This window comes from Mya arenaria, chromosome 3 (genome assembly GCF_026914265.1).
Source record: "Mya arenaria isolate MELC-2E11 chromosome 3, ASM2691426v1".
NCBI lineage: Eukaryota > Metazoa > Mollusca > Bivalvia > Myida > Myidae > Mya > Mya arenaria.
Genome location: NC_069124.1, coordinates 51,714,388 through 51,731,425, shown reverse-complemented (window position 1 = coordinate 51,731,425; position 17,038 = coordinate 51,714,388). Strand labels below are relative to the sequence as shown.

At 35.0% G+C, this 17,038-nt stretch overlaps 2 protein-coding genes across 3 annotated transcripts in view; both read right to left on the bottom strand.

The window, feature by feature from the left end:
• The window catches only part of LOC128226966 (E3 ubiquitin-protein ligase RNF130-like), a 41,309-nt gene extending 31,425 nt beyond the window's left edge, over positions 1-9,884 (bottom strand). Inside the window, exon 1 of one of the 2 annotated variants that reach the window (XM_052937095.1) lies at positions 9,160-9,884. In XM_052937095.1, coding sequence (XP_052793055.1) covers positions 9,160-9,682 — 523 coding nt within the window. In that variant the 5' untranslated portion in view covers positions 9,683-9,884. Of the gene's footprint in view, positions 1-69; positions 868-9,159 lie in introns of those variants that run through there. The other variant, XM_052937096.1, reaches the window with a different exon arrangement.
• Positions 9,885-12,452: 2,568 nt separating this feature from the next.
• On the bottom strand, positions 12,453-16,630 carry LOC128226113 (uncharacterized). The gene is made up of 6 exons (XM_052936005.1): positions 16,146-16,630; positions 15,754-15,875; positions 15,430-15,542; positions 14,978-15,160; positions 14,371-14,491; positions 12,453-14,113 (listed from the first exon to the last, which is right to left on the bottom strand). Exons 1-6 carry the CDS (start codon positions 16,628-16,630, stop codon positions 12,453-12,455), a joined length of 2,685 nt encoding a protein of 894 aa, XP_052791965.1.
• Between the last annotated feature and the right edge of the window lie 408 nt (positions 16,631-17,038).

The window sequence follows — 17,038 nt, the reverse complement described above, 5'->3', positions numbered from 1 at the left end:
GTCATTAAATAATACCCAGTCTTCGACTTGTTTGTCTCAATGATTCTTTTCAGATCTAAGCAAACTTACCGTCATGACTATTTTTGGAGCTAACTGTAGTAAGTGCCAAATCTTCAATAGTATCACTCTTCATATAGATTATAACAGCTGTTGCGTTTGAGAATTTAGCTGAATAATAAACCTTTTCATTAAATGTACAATTTCCTCGCACTACAAGTGCTATCCATGATTGGCTTGGAATAATATTTGGATCCAGAGGCCCGCACCCTTCATGACGCTCTTCCCCTTTTCCTTCATCTGTTTCCACATAAACTAATTGCCCTTTGACCTCTATTTCTGGAGATGGGTATCCCTTATTAACAAAGTATCTCCCATCTTCATAGATCACCTTTGGCCCACTAACAGAATTATCAATATATTCTATAGTGATCTTTGATGATCTAATTTCATGTTCTTCACTATGCTCACAGTTAACTAGACTTGTGCAAATAAATAATGAAAACAATATCAAAACAAAATGTAGGTTAATCATACTATCACGTCCTCGATTGTAGCAAAATTTACACATATTTGTACAATGATCCATATCCAACAAACTTTTAACAACTTTAACTATGTATAAAAACTCACTCAATACTCAAATGGTTTGTGTCTTTTGATTGAATGAATATCAATGAAGTAAGATAAACTCCCATTGTTAGTATTTGACCATAAAATTGCATACAAACAATATTATTTCGCTTTCATCACCAAACCGTACTCCATTCATTCATAGTGCCTTAATTGTTTTGTACGTCATGTGACCTAGAAAAGCGCCCTCTGTAAACATTAATAGTCTAGTCATAACGGCTAAAAATGAATGCACGAATCTGCGTGCAAGTATGTGAGTGTTGCGATATTATTCGAACAATGGTTATGGGTGAGGGGACAGGACTAAATCAACATATTTAATTACTGGACCAGTACTTTTGTGTGAGGCTTGCGTAGTATTAAGTGGATAAAAGTGAAAACTGTGCCTGGGACCAAGAGCACTAGGGCTCGGCCTATGACTAAAATACGAAAATAGGGTTATTAAACAATTCTGTATTTGTTTTATGACGCCTGGTGTCATTTCGTCGATGCAAACGTCGCTTTCATCACCAATCCCAATGTATTTCAGGTGACAATTCGAGCCTTTGCTTCGATCAGATATCAAACAATAGGAAAGTGCAATGCATCATTTATATCATTACTTTTTAAGCCTACTGAACAGCTTTGTTTAAAATAGTTTAACAAGTTGAACAAAATGGTGTATAGTAAACTCACCCTCGGTGTGAGTAAACATAGCGACTTTCAAAAGGCAGAGCTTATCAGATGGTCGCTTTTTCCAAATGAGGAGTAATATAGTACAACATGTATTATTTTGAGGTCTGTTTTGATGTGATTTTTCAAGTTTGTGGATCAATTAATGTTTTATGTGGATCAATTAATGTTTTATGTGTTTAATGTATGTATGTATGTTGAAATATTGCAGTTATAAATGAATTGCAACCTTTGCATTTATAACAGGTCAAATCCAAAATACTTTGTGTGACCCAACCGCTGTTTTATATGACGAAAATAACTTACACTCGCTGCACATTTCAGTGCCATAGCTATCTGGGCAGGAGTGCTTAATATAAATTAAAAGTCGAATGTCTAAAACTTTGCCAAGAATACACGAGGACGAAGCATTTTTTATGCAAATATATGACATTTTATTAGAACAGCAATCACCTTTCTAACAAGGCATCCATCACTTTGACCCCCTCTAATCTGATGTGCATTTACAAGATTGGTGTGTTAGTATTAATTAATAAAAAAAAGTAAGATAGATACAGAATTTGTATTGGAATTTTTTTTTATGTTTTAAAATGATCTAGCATGTATAAATAGAATTATGATGAGGTTCAAATATATTCACTATTCAGCACATACTTTATGATAGAAGACCTTTTTTTATCGTGACCTATATACTACTTACACCATTACTATTCACGTTGGCCATGTTCGACCAGATTTGTAACAATATTGCCAACAACACATGTAAATGCATGAACAAAATTGTTTAAAACTTATTTACATCAAGTCTTTATGCAACCATTTTTACGTGACAGAAGAAATACCAGTGTATGTCACTTAATCAATTTATATACAAATAATTTGTTGGGTGATGGATGTCACTATTTGATTCAGTGTTTATGGCAATGTATTTAATGCATTTGCCAATTAAATATTGACTTGACTTGACGTGATAAATATTTAAGGAATGAATTGCGGGGTTGATGTCATTATCGGGGTATGAACGCATTTGGGCTGGTCTAAGTGTGTGGAATCCGACATCAACCCCACAATTCATTCCTTATATTTACACCAACAGTTCATTATTTTATTCAAGAATTGTTAAAGAAATGCTTCATTTCATTTCGGATTACCTTTCAGTAATCCTTTCTTACCCAATATGTAAATAGGACGACCAGTCTGTTACCGGAAACATTTTTTTCAAATGACGTCACAAGAACGCGGGAAAAGATCAACCACTTGAAATCACTTTTTAACGTAAAATTGAAACACTTTTGGCAACAAAACGTTTAAAATATGATAAGTTAGCTCTTACTATAATGTTGATTTATATATTACAGGACCTGCTGACACAATACAAACAATAATAAGATCAATAATTTTCATGTATATTGTAATGCGATGAATTGCGATCCGAACATATCCGAAGATGTTGCGTTCATTGATGAACGCATTTGCCTAGAGGCAGTTCATTTAAGGAATGGAAGTTGAGGTGTAAATATAGCTATCTAAATATAGTTAACCGCGGGACAAGGCAGAAGTATCTGAACTCGTATGAAATTATACTCAGGACACAATATGTAATTAGAATGATTATTCGATTTTATTTTGCTAAAAATAGTGCGCAATGACACACAGATGGGTTTACACCGATATAAAAAGTAGTTCTTCGGAGATTGCCATCTTAACACAATCTGCGCATGTATGGTGCTTTTTGATATGACGATAAAAGTCTCACTTGGAATGTAGAAACAAACCATTAATAATTTCCGTAAAAATTCGGCCATCTCCGGCAAACTTAAGTAGGCTGAAAACGTGATGAGGCCGCCGGCGATTTACCCAATTATTATAACAGTAAGTGGACACATTCGATAACGTAATCAATGTATAAAAGTCAACGATTTTGATTCGTGTCTTAATTACGATTTGGAGAAACTTGAAATAAAATTCAAATGAAAAACAGCCTGATTCCATTAGCAATGTGTTCAATTTGCAAGTTTTGCACGTTTCAATATTGACGCCGCCATGATGGACTCATTTTAAAGACCCGTACGTATTATTTTCGAGGTAAAATCTATTTAAAAGTGGCCGAGTTGATCCGATCAGAGTGGCTGAATGATTGACACGAATTTATTTTATGCATAACGGTGAAAGAATGAAAATATTGGTGAATGATAACTTGCACATTTCACTCTGGCTCGAGTGAAACGATAACATTTGATAATTTCACTCTGCAGACAACTCGGGACTACTTTTTCCATCTTTTATAGAATTTGCTTCCCTTGACTTGAAAAAGTACATTTATGTAACAAGTAGAATACATGTTTGTTGTCATCTGTAGTGTATCGGGTATGCCGCAGTGTGGCCTCTTTGGAAAAGGAAGGACTCTCGACAAACAAAATTTACTCCAGCGGGGAAATATATTGAAAAACACGATAAATGCATGAAATCAAAAGAAAATTTGTTGAATTCAGTACAAGATCGTATTTTATTTCACTCGTGGTCACAGAAAAATAATATTTCCACTCGTGAAAATATTTTTTCTGTGACCACTCGTGAAATAAAATACGATCTTACACTGAATTCAACAACTATCTTCTATAATATTTATATAACTAGTGTAATAACTGTAACGTGCCGTCATAAATGATTAGCATTGAAAATGTGCGCGCTATATAGCGAAGTTCTATGAATTTAGCGCTGATGACATTAAAATTAGTAGTTTTTATATAATTACATTTAAAAAATCAAACTCGATTATAATTACTGGTCTAAAAAAGGCTCGATTTATAAATTTGAGAAAACTTGTATTAAAATTTCGATATTGAGTTCCACTCAGGTAAAATCGTAAAAATACAGCATAAATGGCGTTGTCGTCATGAAATAACTACATTATGATTGTTAAAATATTTCGATAATATAAAACAAGTATAATAATTTTTGAAGTGACGAAAGAAACACCGGTGTATGTCAGTTAATTATTTAATATTAATTTGTTGGCTGATGGATGTCTTGTCTTTCTTTGTTTGAATACCCATTAGCTTGATAAAAGGAGCTCATATTACCTTTACAGTGTCCATTCTATCGATCACTTCAACTAGCCAAACTAACTAGAACATGTATATCGTCAATGTAATACATTGCCATATTTAACAGAATTCAAAAGTACACTTTACTGTTATACGAAACGTTTTGTATTACAGTATAGTGTACGTTTGAATTTTGAGATCTTGGTATTCCTGATAACTATACTAAAGCCAAAAGTCTTGTCCGATCTACAAAAACTACAATATCCAAAAGTCTTGTCCGGTCTACAAAAACTACAATATCTGTTTTGTTTTATATCGCACACTCATAAATTTGGTATCGATGGAAAGAGAACATTAATATGCATTCAATGAAAAACAAATCTTGGAATTTGAGCGAGTACTGCCGGTACAGTGATGTGTTGAAAATTGGCATTGAGGTTTTGCAAGGCACAAATGAAACCCATACCGGACACGACTTTTGGCCATGAGTATATGTATTCCTGTCGAGATCTTGGTTTTCCTGATCTTGAGATCTTGGTAGTCTTGATAACGTTGTATTCATTTGGATATCTTAGTATTCTTGGTGTCATGGAGTCATTTGGTTTATGTTTTTCGCCGTTCTAGTGACAAAAATACATAATTACTGCAGTACGATTTATGAGTACTGGTTTGCCCATAAAGTATGTAAAATACATGTCGCCAGGAAATTCTTATTGATGATATGCTCATGTCACCTATTAAATAAAATAAAAATATATATATTATATATTTTACATTATGCTCATTAATGTCCAGTTGCGCTTGTTTGGTAATGTTTGACCTATCATAAGTGATATTTCTAGTGACAAAATTGTATTAAACAACCTGGTTGGAACAATGTGTTCGGATTCCGTTATTCGTGGCATTATAAGCTAAAACGACAAATGGTATAACTTGGACAATGTTAACAGTGTTAAGAAGAACATTTCAAACATAATGGGTTTTTTTTGCAGCTGATAAATGCAAATGGATTGTCATACTAGTAACTTAAATAGACACAAACATAATTGTGACTGTAAATCGGCCAGAAACACTATTTTCAGCTTAAATTAAACTAAGGAAACTTAAAACTGAGGATACTTATATACTCTTGTTGGTAAGAATAGATGATACAAGAAAATCATGAATAAGACAATTTAGGTGAATATGGCATTCAAGGTTTAAGGAATACGGACCCTAAAGTGAATTGGAATTTGTCTCACAAAGTACTTCTGATTAAAAAAGAGACCACCAAGTTAAATACCTAGTTTCTTTAATATTTTGTTCGGCTAACTCAAAATTTAGGATGTGAATGACGTTGATTTGGAGAAGATAACTTGTGACAATGAAATGTTCAGTTTAAGTTTTAAGCTTAAAATAGTTTATCAACAATAAAATAAAAACTTTGTTTGACAACATTTTAAATCAATAACTAAGAAGTTAAATACTGTCGATGTTCTAGCTGTTATTTGGCCTGGTTTTGTAGTGGGTTTTTTTCCAGCAGTTTGGAGTAAAGATATTAAATTGCTTATATAATAAAGGTGATGATGATGATGGTGATGATGATGATGATGATGATGATGATAATTACCGAGACGTTACTATAATACTAAGTTGCTTTGTACAATTATGTATGTGTTGTAGAATAAATTAGATACCTACCTTAAAAACAAGACAGCCAGACACAGACACACAGTTTATTTCAGACCTGTACATTGAACACCGTATACAAGACATACAATTATTAAATGAAATCATGATGTCAACATGAATGTGCATAGAAACAAATGAATATATGCATACAAAAAGCTACACATACAACAACAAAAAACACAATAGTTAAATACGGTATTTGACATGATTCACATCTTTCTATCCAAATAATGAAAATGCATATTGCGTCCAGATAGCTAGAAAAATGGACCATGCTTTAATAGTTTCCTAAATATTGTTTATCCATTCTATTTCATTTGTATTGTAACAATTGTATATCTTAAAAGACTGGTGGTATGTCTTACGAAAACAAGTTCATGTAAAGTGTTTATAAATCGTTGAAATAACAGTTTACAGTAAAATTACACAAGAATATAAATTGAAATTCTTCCATGCCAATAATTGCAACACAGACGTTATTTGGCTGGCTTTGTACAGGATGAAGTGCAGTATATGCAATAAATCATAGGTTTTCGGTCAAATGCCTAAGACACATTCCCCTTTGCTAAGGAAAAGAGAGGTTGGTGTACGTCTGTTGATATAAAACAGTTGTTGACTCTGTCGACAGAATACCATTATGACAAACATGTACGTCAGCAGTCATAATCGCCATTAGTATTTGTTCTTTATTTTAAAATGATCTCGATAAATGTTATTGCGAGGTGACGTATTTTAAAATGATCTCGTAAATGTTATTGCGAGGTGAAGAATTTAATCTTATACTGTTTGAAATAGTTTATGCTTATGACACGGTTATGTATGAATGCTGCTAAAATCAAAGTTGTGTTTTCTAAGAAAAAAAACATAGCTTGATAATTAAATTAGAATATTTTTATAATGGTGATTGATGTTGTTGGCGATATTTTCCATGTATACAGGTAAATAAAATAAATTGTTGATCAAACAAGGATATAGCATCATTATCTGTTATCCCAAAATTTCGGAATTGCAATTTCCTTGCTCTATTTAATGTAACATTTGTTCAATTCCATGATTTCACCAGTTGTATAACATGGACCAGATGTGTGGGGTATTATACTCTTTAACATACATGTATATCGTTCATAGTATGTACATAACGTGTCATTGTTTTTTAAAAATATGCAAATGTTTACCTACAAAATTAGCTTTTATTGTGTGAATAAATATCTTGAAATCATTCGTTACTTGTAAAGTGTCCCTTTAATAATATTAAAATATACCAAAGAGTATTGCGTTTCTTTATTTGTTTGAACGACACGTTTTCGAAAAGTAAGAAGATACACATCACACTCCTTCGTAAATCATACACACTTTTACAAGTTGGAACAACTCGTGAATTGTAAAGTTTAAGTAGAAACTGATGAAAGGTTTCATCTTTTGTAAATGAATTTTAAGATAAGTTTAATTAACTCATTACCCGTGTAGCTTCTTTACAGCAGATATGTTATAAGGTAAACACACTTCTGATAACATTTTTTTATGCGTTCATACTATGTTTGTTTAACATATTTTTGTATATTGCTGCTTGTTTTATTTATATCCTGTCACGTAATCTTACATCTATACAACCTTGGTGTTTAAAAATAACACTTTAATGTTGGTGTGTTTAAATACAATCTCTAGAAAATCACTGAATAATGCACATTGTTTTTTACATCCGCAAAAAAAGACACGCTTTCTGGTCGCTGGGCGATTCAAAAGATATTTAGCTTGTTCGTTGATTAATATACCTATGGGTACAGTGGATGAGAAGGAGACACAGACAGCGTACAGACGGAAAACTGACCTATATTAGCATTAATCATAATAACTTGATGTAAGCATATACACGTATTTATAATGTATCCTATTGAACGCATATCTTTCAAATTGCATTCGTATTTCGATGAACACAACCCTGGTTTTACAATAACGATCAACCGAAGTTTTATTGCGGTTAAATGCAATAAAACAAGTAACGTATATCATCGACGATCATTAAACAGCCGAATAAAAACTACATTTAATTGCATTCGATGCATTTTTTTTTCAATTTTTAGTAGGACAATTATTACGTACTTATGCAGATATGAGTTTAGTTGTAAACATTTTCATTTTTGTATGAGCACATTGGTCAGTGCAGGTCTTTCGGACAAAAAAATCCAATTTTATCACACAACGATTTATCACAATACTAAAGCATTCCATCCTTATTTGTATTTTGAAGCACACAGGTCTACGTTTGTTTTTACCAAATACAAATGGTCTCGGTATCGTTTGACACTGAGTATGATTAATCATTTATCAAATTGAGTGTAGCAATTATAAAACAAAACGTAAGTATACATTGTTAGAACCAGTGTCTAATGTTTTAAAGACTCGAATTCTACTGAAATGTTATGATATGAGGAAATACGACATCTTGGCTCTTACACCTAAAAGTATTTTTATACCTATGTCACAGAACTAAGATCTCACACAAATTCATTTGATGAAACGGCGATAAGAACTCCACAAACTAGAGATACTTGAATCAAGTTAAATATGGTCTTCATATAGTTTATTAAGCTCATTCAGCCCAAAATAAAGAAACTACAAAGTATCTCTTAATACAAAGTTTGATTTCATATTCCAGCAGCGTCATTTCTGATTCCGTATGATGACATGTATCAATGCTTATATTTATAAACATTGTGCTAATATCACTCACTTTGCATAGATTCACCTATTTTAAAAAGTGCTAAGATAATCTCGTGAATTTTACACTGTTGTAAATAAAAAGACACTGGTAAAAACTGAAGTCAATGATCTCATATTATTATGTAAAATCATGTTTCAGACCAAAGATCAATTAAGTTTGAACAATTGGACATAATTTTGGTATTCTAATATTACATCAAAAAATGATAAAAAGATCCTTTAAAACACATTTTTATCAATCGAAGATTCTGTCAACCTTGACTTATGAATTATCTATTAAATATAAATACAATGTTTTGTAAAGTATATGGATATTTTACCAACTCGTATTACTGTAGTGTATGCTACCATTGCCAACTGTGACCCAACTCGCCATTGAAGACAAGTATGCACTTCAAATGTATTAAAGCCAACTTACCATCATGACTATTTTTGTCGCCGGCGGTAGTTGGTGCCGGTTCAATAGTGTCACTCTTCATATATATTATTACAGCTGATGCGTTTGATGATTTAGCTGAATAATAAACCTTTTCATTAAATGTACAATTTCCACGAACAACAAGTGCTATCCATGCCTGGCTTGGAACAACATTTGGATCCAAAGGTCCGCATCCTTCGTGACGCTCTTCCCCCTTTCCGGCTTCTGTTTCTACATAGACTAATTGCCCTTTAACCTCCATCGCTGGAGTTTGGTATTTCTTATTTTTTAATGGTACAGAATATCTACCCTTTTCATGAATTACTTTTAGCCCATTAACAGCATTATCAATATATTCTATTGTGATCTTTAATGATCTTATTTCATGTTCTTCAGTAGAATCACAAATAACCGGACTTGTAAAAATAAATAATGAGACCATAATCAAAACCAAATGCATGTAAAACATACTATTATGTCCTTGAATGTAACCAACTATACGCATATTTGTAAAACGATCCATGTTTATCACCGTTGAGGCACTTAACTATGCGTTTAAACGCGTACACAAATTAAATTGTTCTTGTCTTTTGACTGATTAAATGGTAATGCAATGACATGATCACCCATTGTATTGTACTATTTCATACACACATTATGATGTCAGTTTCATCACCAAATCACACTCCATTGTTGATTTGCTAAATTGTTTGGTACGTCACAGCAGGTGCCCACTGAAACTGTAAACATAGCAAAACAAGTCATAACGGCGAGGCAGCATTGCACTGGAAACTGCTTGCAGAAACAACTTTGCGTTTTTATAACATTTTTAGCCACAGACAACGTAAAATACAGGGTAAACCAGTGATGCAATGTAAAAGTGTAAAGGATCTCTGCTGAATCATGGGGATTGTGTCCGTCTACGTGTTTTGGGAAGGGGTTGTCCGGTAAATAGGGTTTTCTTACACTTAAACTGAAGTTGTACATAACTTGCTCGATGGAATGCGCTGAGCGTACTCTAACTGGGGGAGGGGGGGGGGGGGGTACTCGGTACGAAATCTTTATAAAAGAGGGCGAAACGAGATATAAAATAACCGAGGCGAAATACGTACACCTTGGAACGTTTGAGATGTTATACAAGACTGATCTTGATGCATAGCATCAAATACGCCACGAATTTATTTACATAATTGAAAGGAATCAGATGCATACCAAGTTTGAGATACCTGGATACAAACTTTCTTATTATTGAACGAAATTGGATGTTCGACTCAAGGTGACCACCGCCTTGAATTTTGAGCAACTGACCGTTATACTGCTTAGGGTGCAGGTCAACTTTTAGGGACCTGGATACAAACTTTCTTATTACTGAACGAAATTGGATGTTCGGCTCAAGGTGACCACCGCCTTGAATGTTGAGCAACTGACCGTTATACTGCTTAGGGTGCAGGTCAACTTTTAGGGACCTCTACCAAGTTCGAGGTCACTAGGCTCAAACGTTTTTCAATTATTGATAGGAAACTGCGTTTTTTCAGCTTTCAGGTCACAAAGAACCTGACCTTTGACCCATTGACCTCAAATCGATAGGTTTCACTCGCTGGTCCTGACCAATTAACCTGCCTTCAAAGTTTGAGGTCCTTGGGCCATAGAGTTCTCCAGATGTTGATCGGAAACCGATTTTCAGCTTAAGGTCACAACCAACTTGCCCGATCATCCAATGACCTCAAAATTAATTTGGTTCATCTGCTGGTCATGGCTAATCATACTACCAAGTTTGAGGCCCTAAGCCAAAGCGTTCTTCATATATAACTGAAGTTCACCACGACCTTGACCCTCAAAATCAAATGAGTTCACATTACGGTCATGACCTACCTAGTAGGTTTAAGATCCCTTGGCCTAAGTGTTCTTCATATATTGATCGGAAACCGATTTTCAGCTCAATGTAATCACCATGGTCACCACGACATTGGCCTTTGACCAAGTTAAATGAAAATAAAGTATTTTAAATATTATTAAGATATTCAATCATTTGAACAATGCGATACTGAACCAAGAAAATGACTTAAGGTAAGGAAATGACTTTAGATGTTTTATGAATACCAGCCCAGGGGCATATATGAGAACAGAAATTCAAAGTAATTATAAGAAGTGTAATGATATTTATTATAAAGGAATAGCATTTATGATTTTTAAAATAAAGTCCACGTGATTGAATTCTCAAAAATTAGCAAGAATACGATTGTCTGAATAAACAAACTGTACTGCATGAAGAGGAATTATAGAAGTAAAACAAAATATATATTACACCAATTATAATGTTGGCTGGTCCATTGCGATCACTTATCGCCCATAGGTCAACATCGAAACCTATTCCAAATGACGTCGCCGTCAATGGAGTACATATGTTAGTGAATTCTACCCATATAAGAAACTCTAGGAAATTATAGAACGGCATTCCTATATATGTAAATAAATATGCATTAGCAAATCATGTTGGTGATGATGTTGGAGGAGTCACCCTCCTCCGCATTGGGATTAAATTATGTTTTGACCCTATAGTTTTCACAGTATTTTTTGTAATGCGGTTTTCGAAGCGCCACGAAGCAAAGTAAATATGTTATGCAAGGGGAGATAACAATATCAGTAAAAGGTTGGAATTTTATTTCTTCAAGTAGTTTCATAATATTTTTAAGACGGGGTCGTTTGTTCACTGATATATACACTTATACATCTGCAGTATTCTGAACAACATTTTAAACAACTATTTCAGCTGTACCTGTTTTATTTAAATATTTTAGCAGATCATCAAATATTTAAAGTTTGGAAGTTAACAATCATCTCATAAGTCACGTTGTTAACAAAGTTCTGAATTTTCGGTCATATGTGTATTTGGGGGAAAAACAAAGAAAACGGTACTTTGTAACATGGCACCCAGGATGACTTTAACATTGATATCTAAGTGTTTAAGTGTCAATGGACCGTAAAAATAAAACTGGTATAAAATATCAAACTACACGCGGGGATCACTTTGCAAAAAAAAATGACTTAAATTCAACATTTCTATGCTGTGCACAACTTCCTACTGTATTAATAAGTATTCAAAGTATCATTAAAATCCTTTTTAAAGTTACCGAATTATTGTTGAGGCAACTTTTGAAGATACGGCAATACGCGATAAATGAACTATATGAACACGTATTTCATTACAGTAATGTTTTCATTGCAAACCATCAACGGCATCAGGCAAGAAAACAATAACCCACACTCATATTGGAAATACAGGACACTACACGTCAATGTTTCTTTAATCTTGGCGGAACCGCTGTACCAAGGTATTTTCTGTTCGAGCTGAAATTTCTCGAGGGTCGTTTGGCCTTTTTACCGAGCTGTTCACCAATGTTGAGTCTAAGAGGAGGTACAACCGCGGTAGTACCTGCTACCTTTTGTTCTCTGTTAACATTACCATCAAATTCATCCATATCCGTTACATCCATGTCATCTTCAAGACTTTTAGCATGTACGGCCATAAATTTAGGCCGAGGATTATCAGGCAAAATAGCGTTGGGCATGGAAAGACTTTTTATCGTGGTTTTACCAGAGTCGTTGTTTCTATCTTCATCACTTTCTGAATCATCCCAGTTATCTTCAACAGTGGTATTTGCTAAGCCGGCAGTTTTCGCTTCATCTGTATCATTACACGTTTCTTTGTTAGTGACTTGTAACCCGTTAACCTGACCGATCGGTGTTTCACGGCCAGCGGTTTTATTGACACTCCTATCTTTTGCGCCTGCTTGATAAATCATTTCAACATCTTCACCATCAGTGGAAGATGCATCAAACATTAATTCTGAAATATTTTCAGCTTTGGAATTCCCAGGGTCTTTATTTACTTGTTTGCCTTTGCTAGCGCTGCCTTTTGTATTGAAACTTCCTGTATTATTGTCATCAGTGTCCCTTGTTTGTTCCTGACTTTCACGAAGAGAAGTTTTAAGTCTTGAGTGTTTAAGTTTTTCACGTGCTTCTTTATATTTAGTATCCTCCTCGGATGGTAACGACATTTTTGTTGCTTTTGTTGTCTTGGTCAAATCTTTGAGAACTTTTCCCACTTTATGCTTCTTTCTGTCTTTGTTTTTCTTAGCATCGCCGTGTTCATCTTTATGTTCAGAATGGTCAATTTCGGAAGATGCTAGCGGTACTTGTTTGGCAGTCGGCAGCGTTTTGTTTATTTTAGCTAATTCGTCAAACAAATTTTCTTTGCTCTCTGTATTCTTTAATAATGATGGCTTTGTCTGGAATTCGTCATCATCACTACTCTCGTCATCAGCTAAATCATAATCATTAATTTCAAAAGAGCATACAGCTGTAAGGCTTTTGCTAGATATATTCTTACGTACCCCTGACACAGATTTGGACATTTCAAATATAGCGGAATCGGTCTCTGATACTGACGTGATCGAATCAGACAGTGCTTCTTTACTTTCATCTATAACATCAAGATTAACATCATCACCCTGTTGTCCAACAACGCTTTTCAGCTCCGGTATTCTTGGAGACACTGTAACGTCTTCTATTTCTTTCGATTTATCGTCGTGAGCAAATGCTTTATTTACAACTCCATCTTTTGAACTAGTTGCACCTTGTAATTTTCCTCTCGTGTCGTCATTGATATATCCGCTAGAAGATTCTTTTGATTTAGCTTCGTCGAAAGTCATTGATGTATTCTTTACAATTCCAGTGGACCGTTTTTTAGCATCTTTAGCTAAAACCTTTTCTTTTCGTTTATTCACCAGATCTCCAAATGAAGTTGTTGTGTGCTCTTTAATAGTCTCTTCCTCGTCATCCATCTTTTCAACTTTCTTAACGCAGACAAATTTGTACGATCCTAGCGTCTGTAGCGTTTTCTCGTCCGTCTGCTCTGCACAGCGCGTTCTAAACACATGATCTTGATCTTGGTCTGCAATTTTAATTTGAAAATATTGAAATGCAGCAAATAATGATTCATGTTATTATTTCCGTTTACATATTAACATTATTTTCGGACTAAATGCATATTCATTTTCAAACGAAATTCTACCAAAAAGCCATAAACCAATCAGTGTTGTAGCTCATCAATTGGTCACAGTTCTTAATTACAAGGGTTTGAGCATATTCGCATGGGCATCATATGGAATGAAGTCAACTAGAAATAAAAACGTATATGTTACTTCAAACCTGTTATTGCTTTGAATATGAAATCCCTCTGACAGGTTAAATCTGCTACAGCACCGTGTAGAAACATATCTTCAGCATCAAACGAGATCGTGAAGTCATCATAGGCCACCGTCCGGTGTATCTGCATTTCACAGGTATAGGATTATGAAAGAGGCATTGGACTTTTTCACAGAATATATTAATTCACAATTGCGATCTTTTTAATACTTTCAGTAAAGTACAACAATATAATTGAATGTGAATAGAACACCCTATGAATCTAAAAAGATGTCGCGCCTCTAAAGACCATCGTCGGCACCCCGGTAACATATTCCGTTCACAATACATTACTTTCCGACAATGAAGCAGAGCATAAAAGTGCTGCGAGAGTAGCCGGCGATGCGAAAAACAGACATCACGACATAGGTTGTAATGTGGCCGAAACTTTGGCGTTATACCAGTTAATGTTGTTTAGTTTTACCGGACATGGATTACTGGCATACGTATATATACATTTGCTGTTACATTCAGAGTTAAGACACATCATCGGAAAACAGAAAACGTATTAAATGGTTATTTCTAAACCTTTTTTAAATGAAAACCGAATGTACTTGTCGCTAAATTCAACCTTGTAAATGCATGTCTGAAGTGCCCAGACAGGAAAGCAAAAAAGACAGCAGACGATTTTTTCCGCGCGTCCCATGGTTTCGTACTCCTCGCCGTTCGTAACAACCATTCTTGCGCCCTCAACCTCGCATTCTGTGAGTAGCACACTGCGGCACCAGCGCTCAACACACCCGTTCAGGTTAATCTGAAAGTATGGGATGATCAAAAGGTTAATCAGCATACGCCATTGCGAATAGTGAAAACGATTGGTCTTATGTCTTGAGCATCAGAACATTAAAGCGAAGAAACTTATTGATTATATTTCCAAACGCAAGTGGTTATGCGCATGTGCTGTTGCATGACTTTTGCGAGGGCACTGTAAAGTAGGTTTTGTCATTATCGTCCCATTGTCGGGGTCTAGCATCACCAGGCATGGGCCTGTACGAATAATGAGTGAAATAAATAGCAAGCTACCTCAACACAAAAACGGCGGCCACTGTGGATGGCGTCCATGGCTTTGGTTAGAGCGGTGTAGAGTCGATCCCCGGTCGTCCCCTTGCTTGGATCAAGCATCACCAGGCACGGCGCTGAACAGGTAACAAAGATATTACTATACTAGACTATTATTATTAAGACCGTATGCTATGTAGATGACCGAGTGGAATTTTAGAACAATACGTTTGTACAACTATAAGTACGGCATAATAAGTAACAGCTTGTTTTAGATGCTAAGCACTTTTTAATATATATATATATGTATCATTATATAAAAAGAAGGAATGTAGACAGGCAAACAACCTCTTTCGGGCTTGGCGAACCGTTTCGGTTTGTAGTTGAGGGTCACCCCGAACACGGAGCTTTTTTCACATAGCAGCGTTCGGACCTTCCGGAGTTGAGCAATGTTTTCCACCATGATGTTCCTAAAAATGTAGTATAATTTCCTTTAGGATGAAATCTAAAGGGGGGTGTAAATGGTCATGATTTGTATGATGATACTAACTTTACAAAAATAGCCATTGCTAAGAAATATTTGTTAAATCTGAAGATGGGGGTATATGGTAAATGATTTGTATGATGTTACTTACTTACTTATATCTACCAAAATAGCCATGGCTAAGAAATCACGATTTATTATAATCCAGTAAGTGAGCAATATACCGTTGGGCAATGCATACACAACTAAAATTTACCAGCATTTCCCATTTTCTGAGATATCCCCGATTGTTGGAGGCATCACATTCCTTCCATGGAAAAAGACGTTGACTTCATCCGGATCATACGTGATCTTCCTGTTCGACTCCGCGTAGAAAAGATCATTCAAAGCTCTCGGATTGAAAACAAACTCCTCCCATGGGAGAATGCTTAGACCGGAATACCCTGAATTATACTCCTCAGTTTTGTTAATATTCGTGCTCTTCCCTTCGTCCGTGCATGTGAGATGTATGAGTTTGTCCTCGTCCGTCTGGTTTCCTGGAGCTCCAGCGCCCCAACCAGACGACACCGCTGGTTTCCCGCTCAGCAGGAACGAAGAGAGCTTGTCGGCTGCTTTCTGTGAGTCCGGATCTTCTGATGGTTCCTCTCCGATAGCGAAAGGGGAGCCAACATCCTGTGGAATGAATGACGAAGAAACGATACCACCCATGAAATTGTCCGAATTTAGCTGTGAAGATGCCATGTTATATTAATACCGAATGCTGAGTTAGAGTTCTGCTGCAGGCATTGCTGGTGAACGCTGTTTCCGGTTTGAGCTTTTATTAGCTCAATTTTCTTAATTTGTAGTGATCCTCTTTAATGAAAGTTTGTAAAAATCTATAAGTGTCTGTCAGTCCGAAAATGATTTAAAGTTTTAAACATAATTTTCAACTCTTTAATATTTGATTTCCTTCTCTGAGAATATTAAAGAATGATATCGATCGGTATAATGAACATAGTGGCATGATTCAAACAAACAAAATTCTTTGATCAATAAATAGCCCTTTGTTACTTAAACTTAAATACTGACCAAATATTAATCCACGTATAGTGACCTTCTCACCGCGCTGTAATCATAACATAATCATTGTAATTCCTACCGACCAAAAAC

Bases quoted from the DNA above. Each gene is read 5' to 3' on its own strand.
- LOC128226113 (XM_052936005.1), bottom strand. From the start codon at position 16,630: ATGGCATCTTCACAGCTAAATTCGGACAATTTCATGGGTGGTATCGTT. The intron at 15,161-15,429 runs GTAGCTTGCTAT...CCATACTTTCAG, and splicing joins GCCGCCGTTTTTGTGTTGAG to ATTAACCTGAACGGGTGTGT. The intron at 14,114-14,370 runs GTTTGAAGTAAC...TTAAAATTGCAG, and splicing joins CATATTCAAAGCAATAACAG to ACCAAGATCAAGATCATGTG.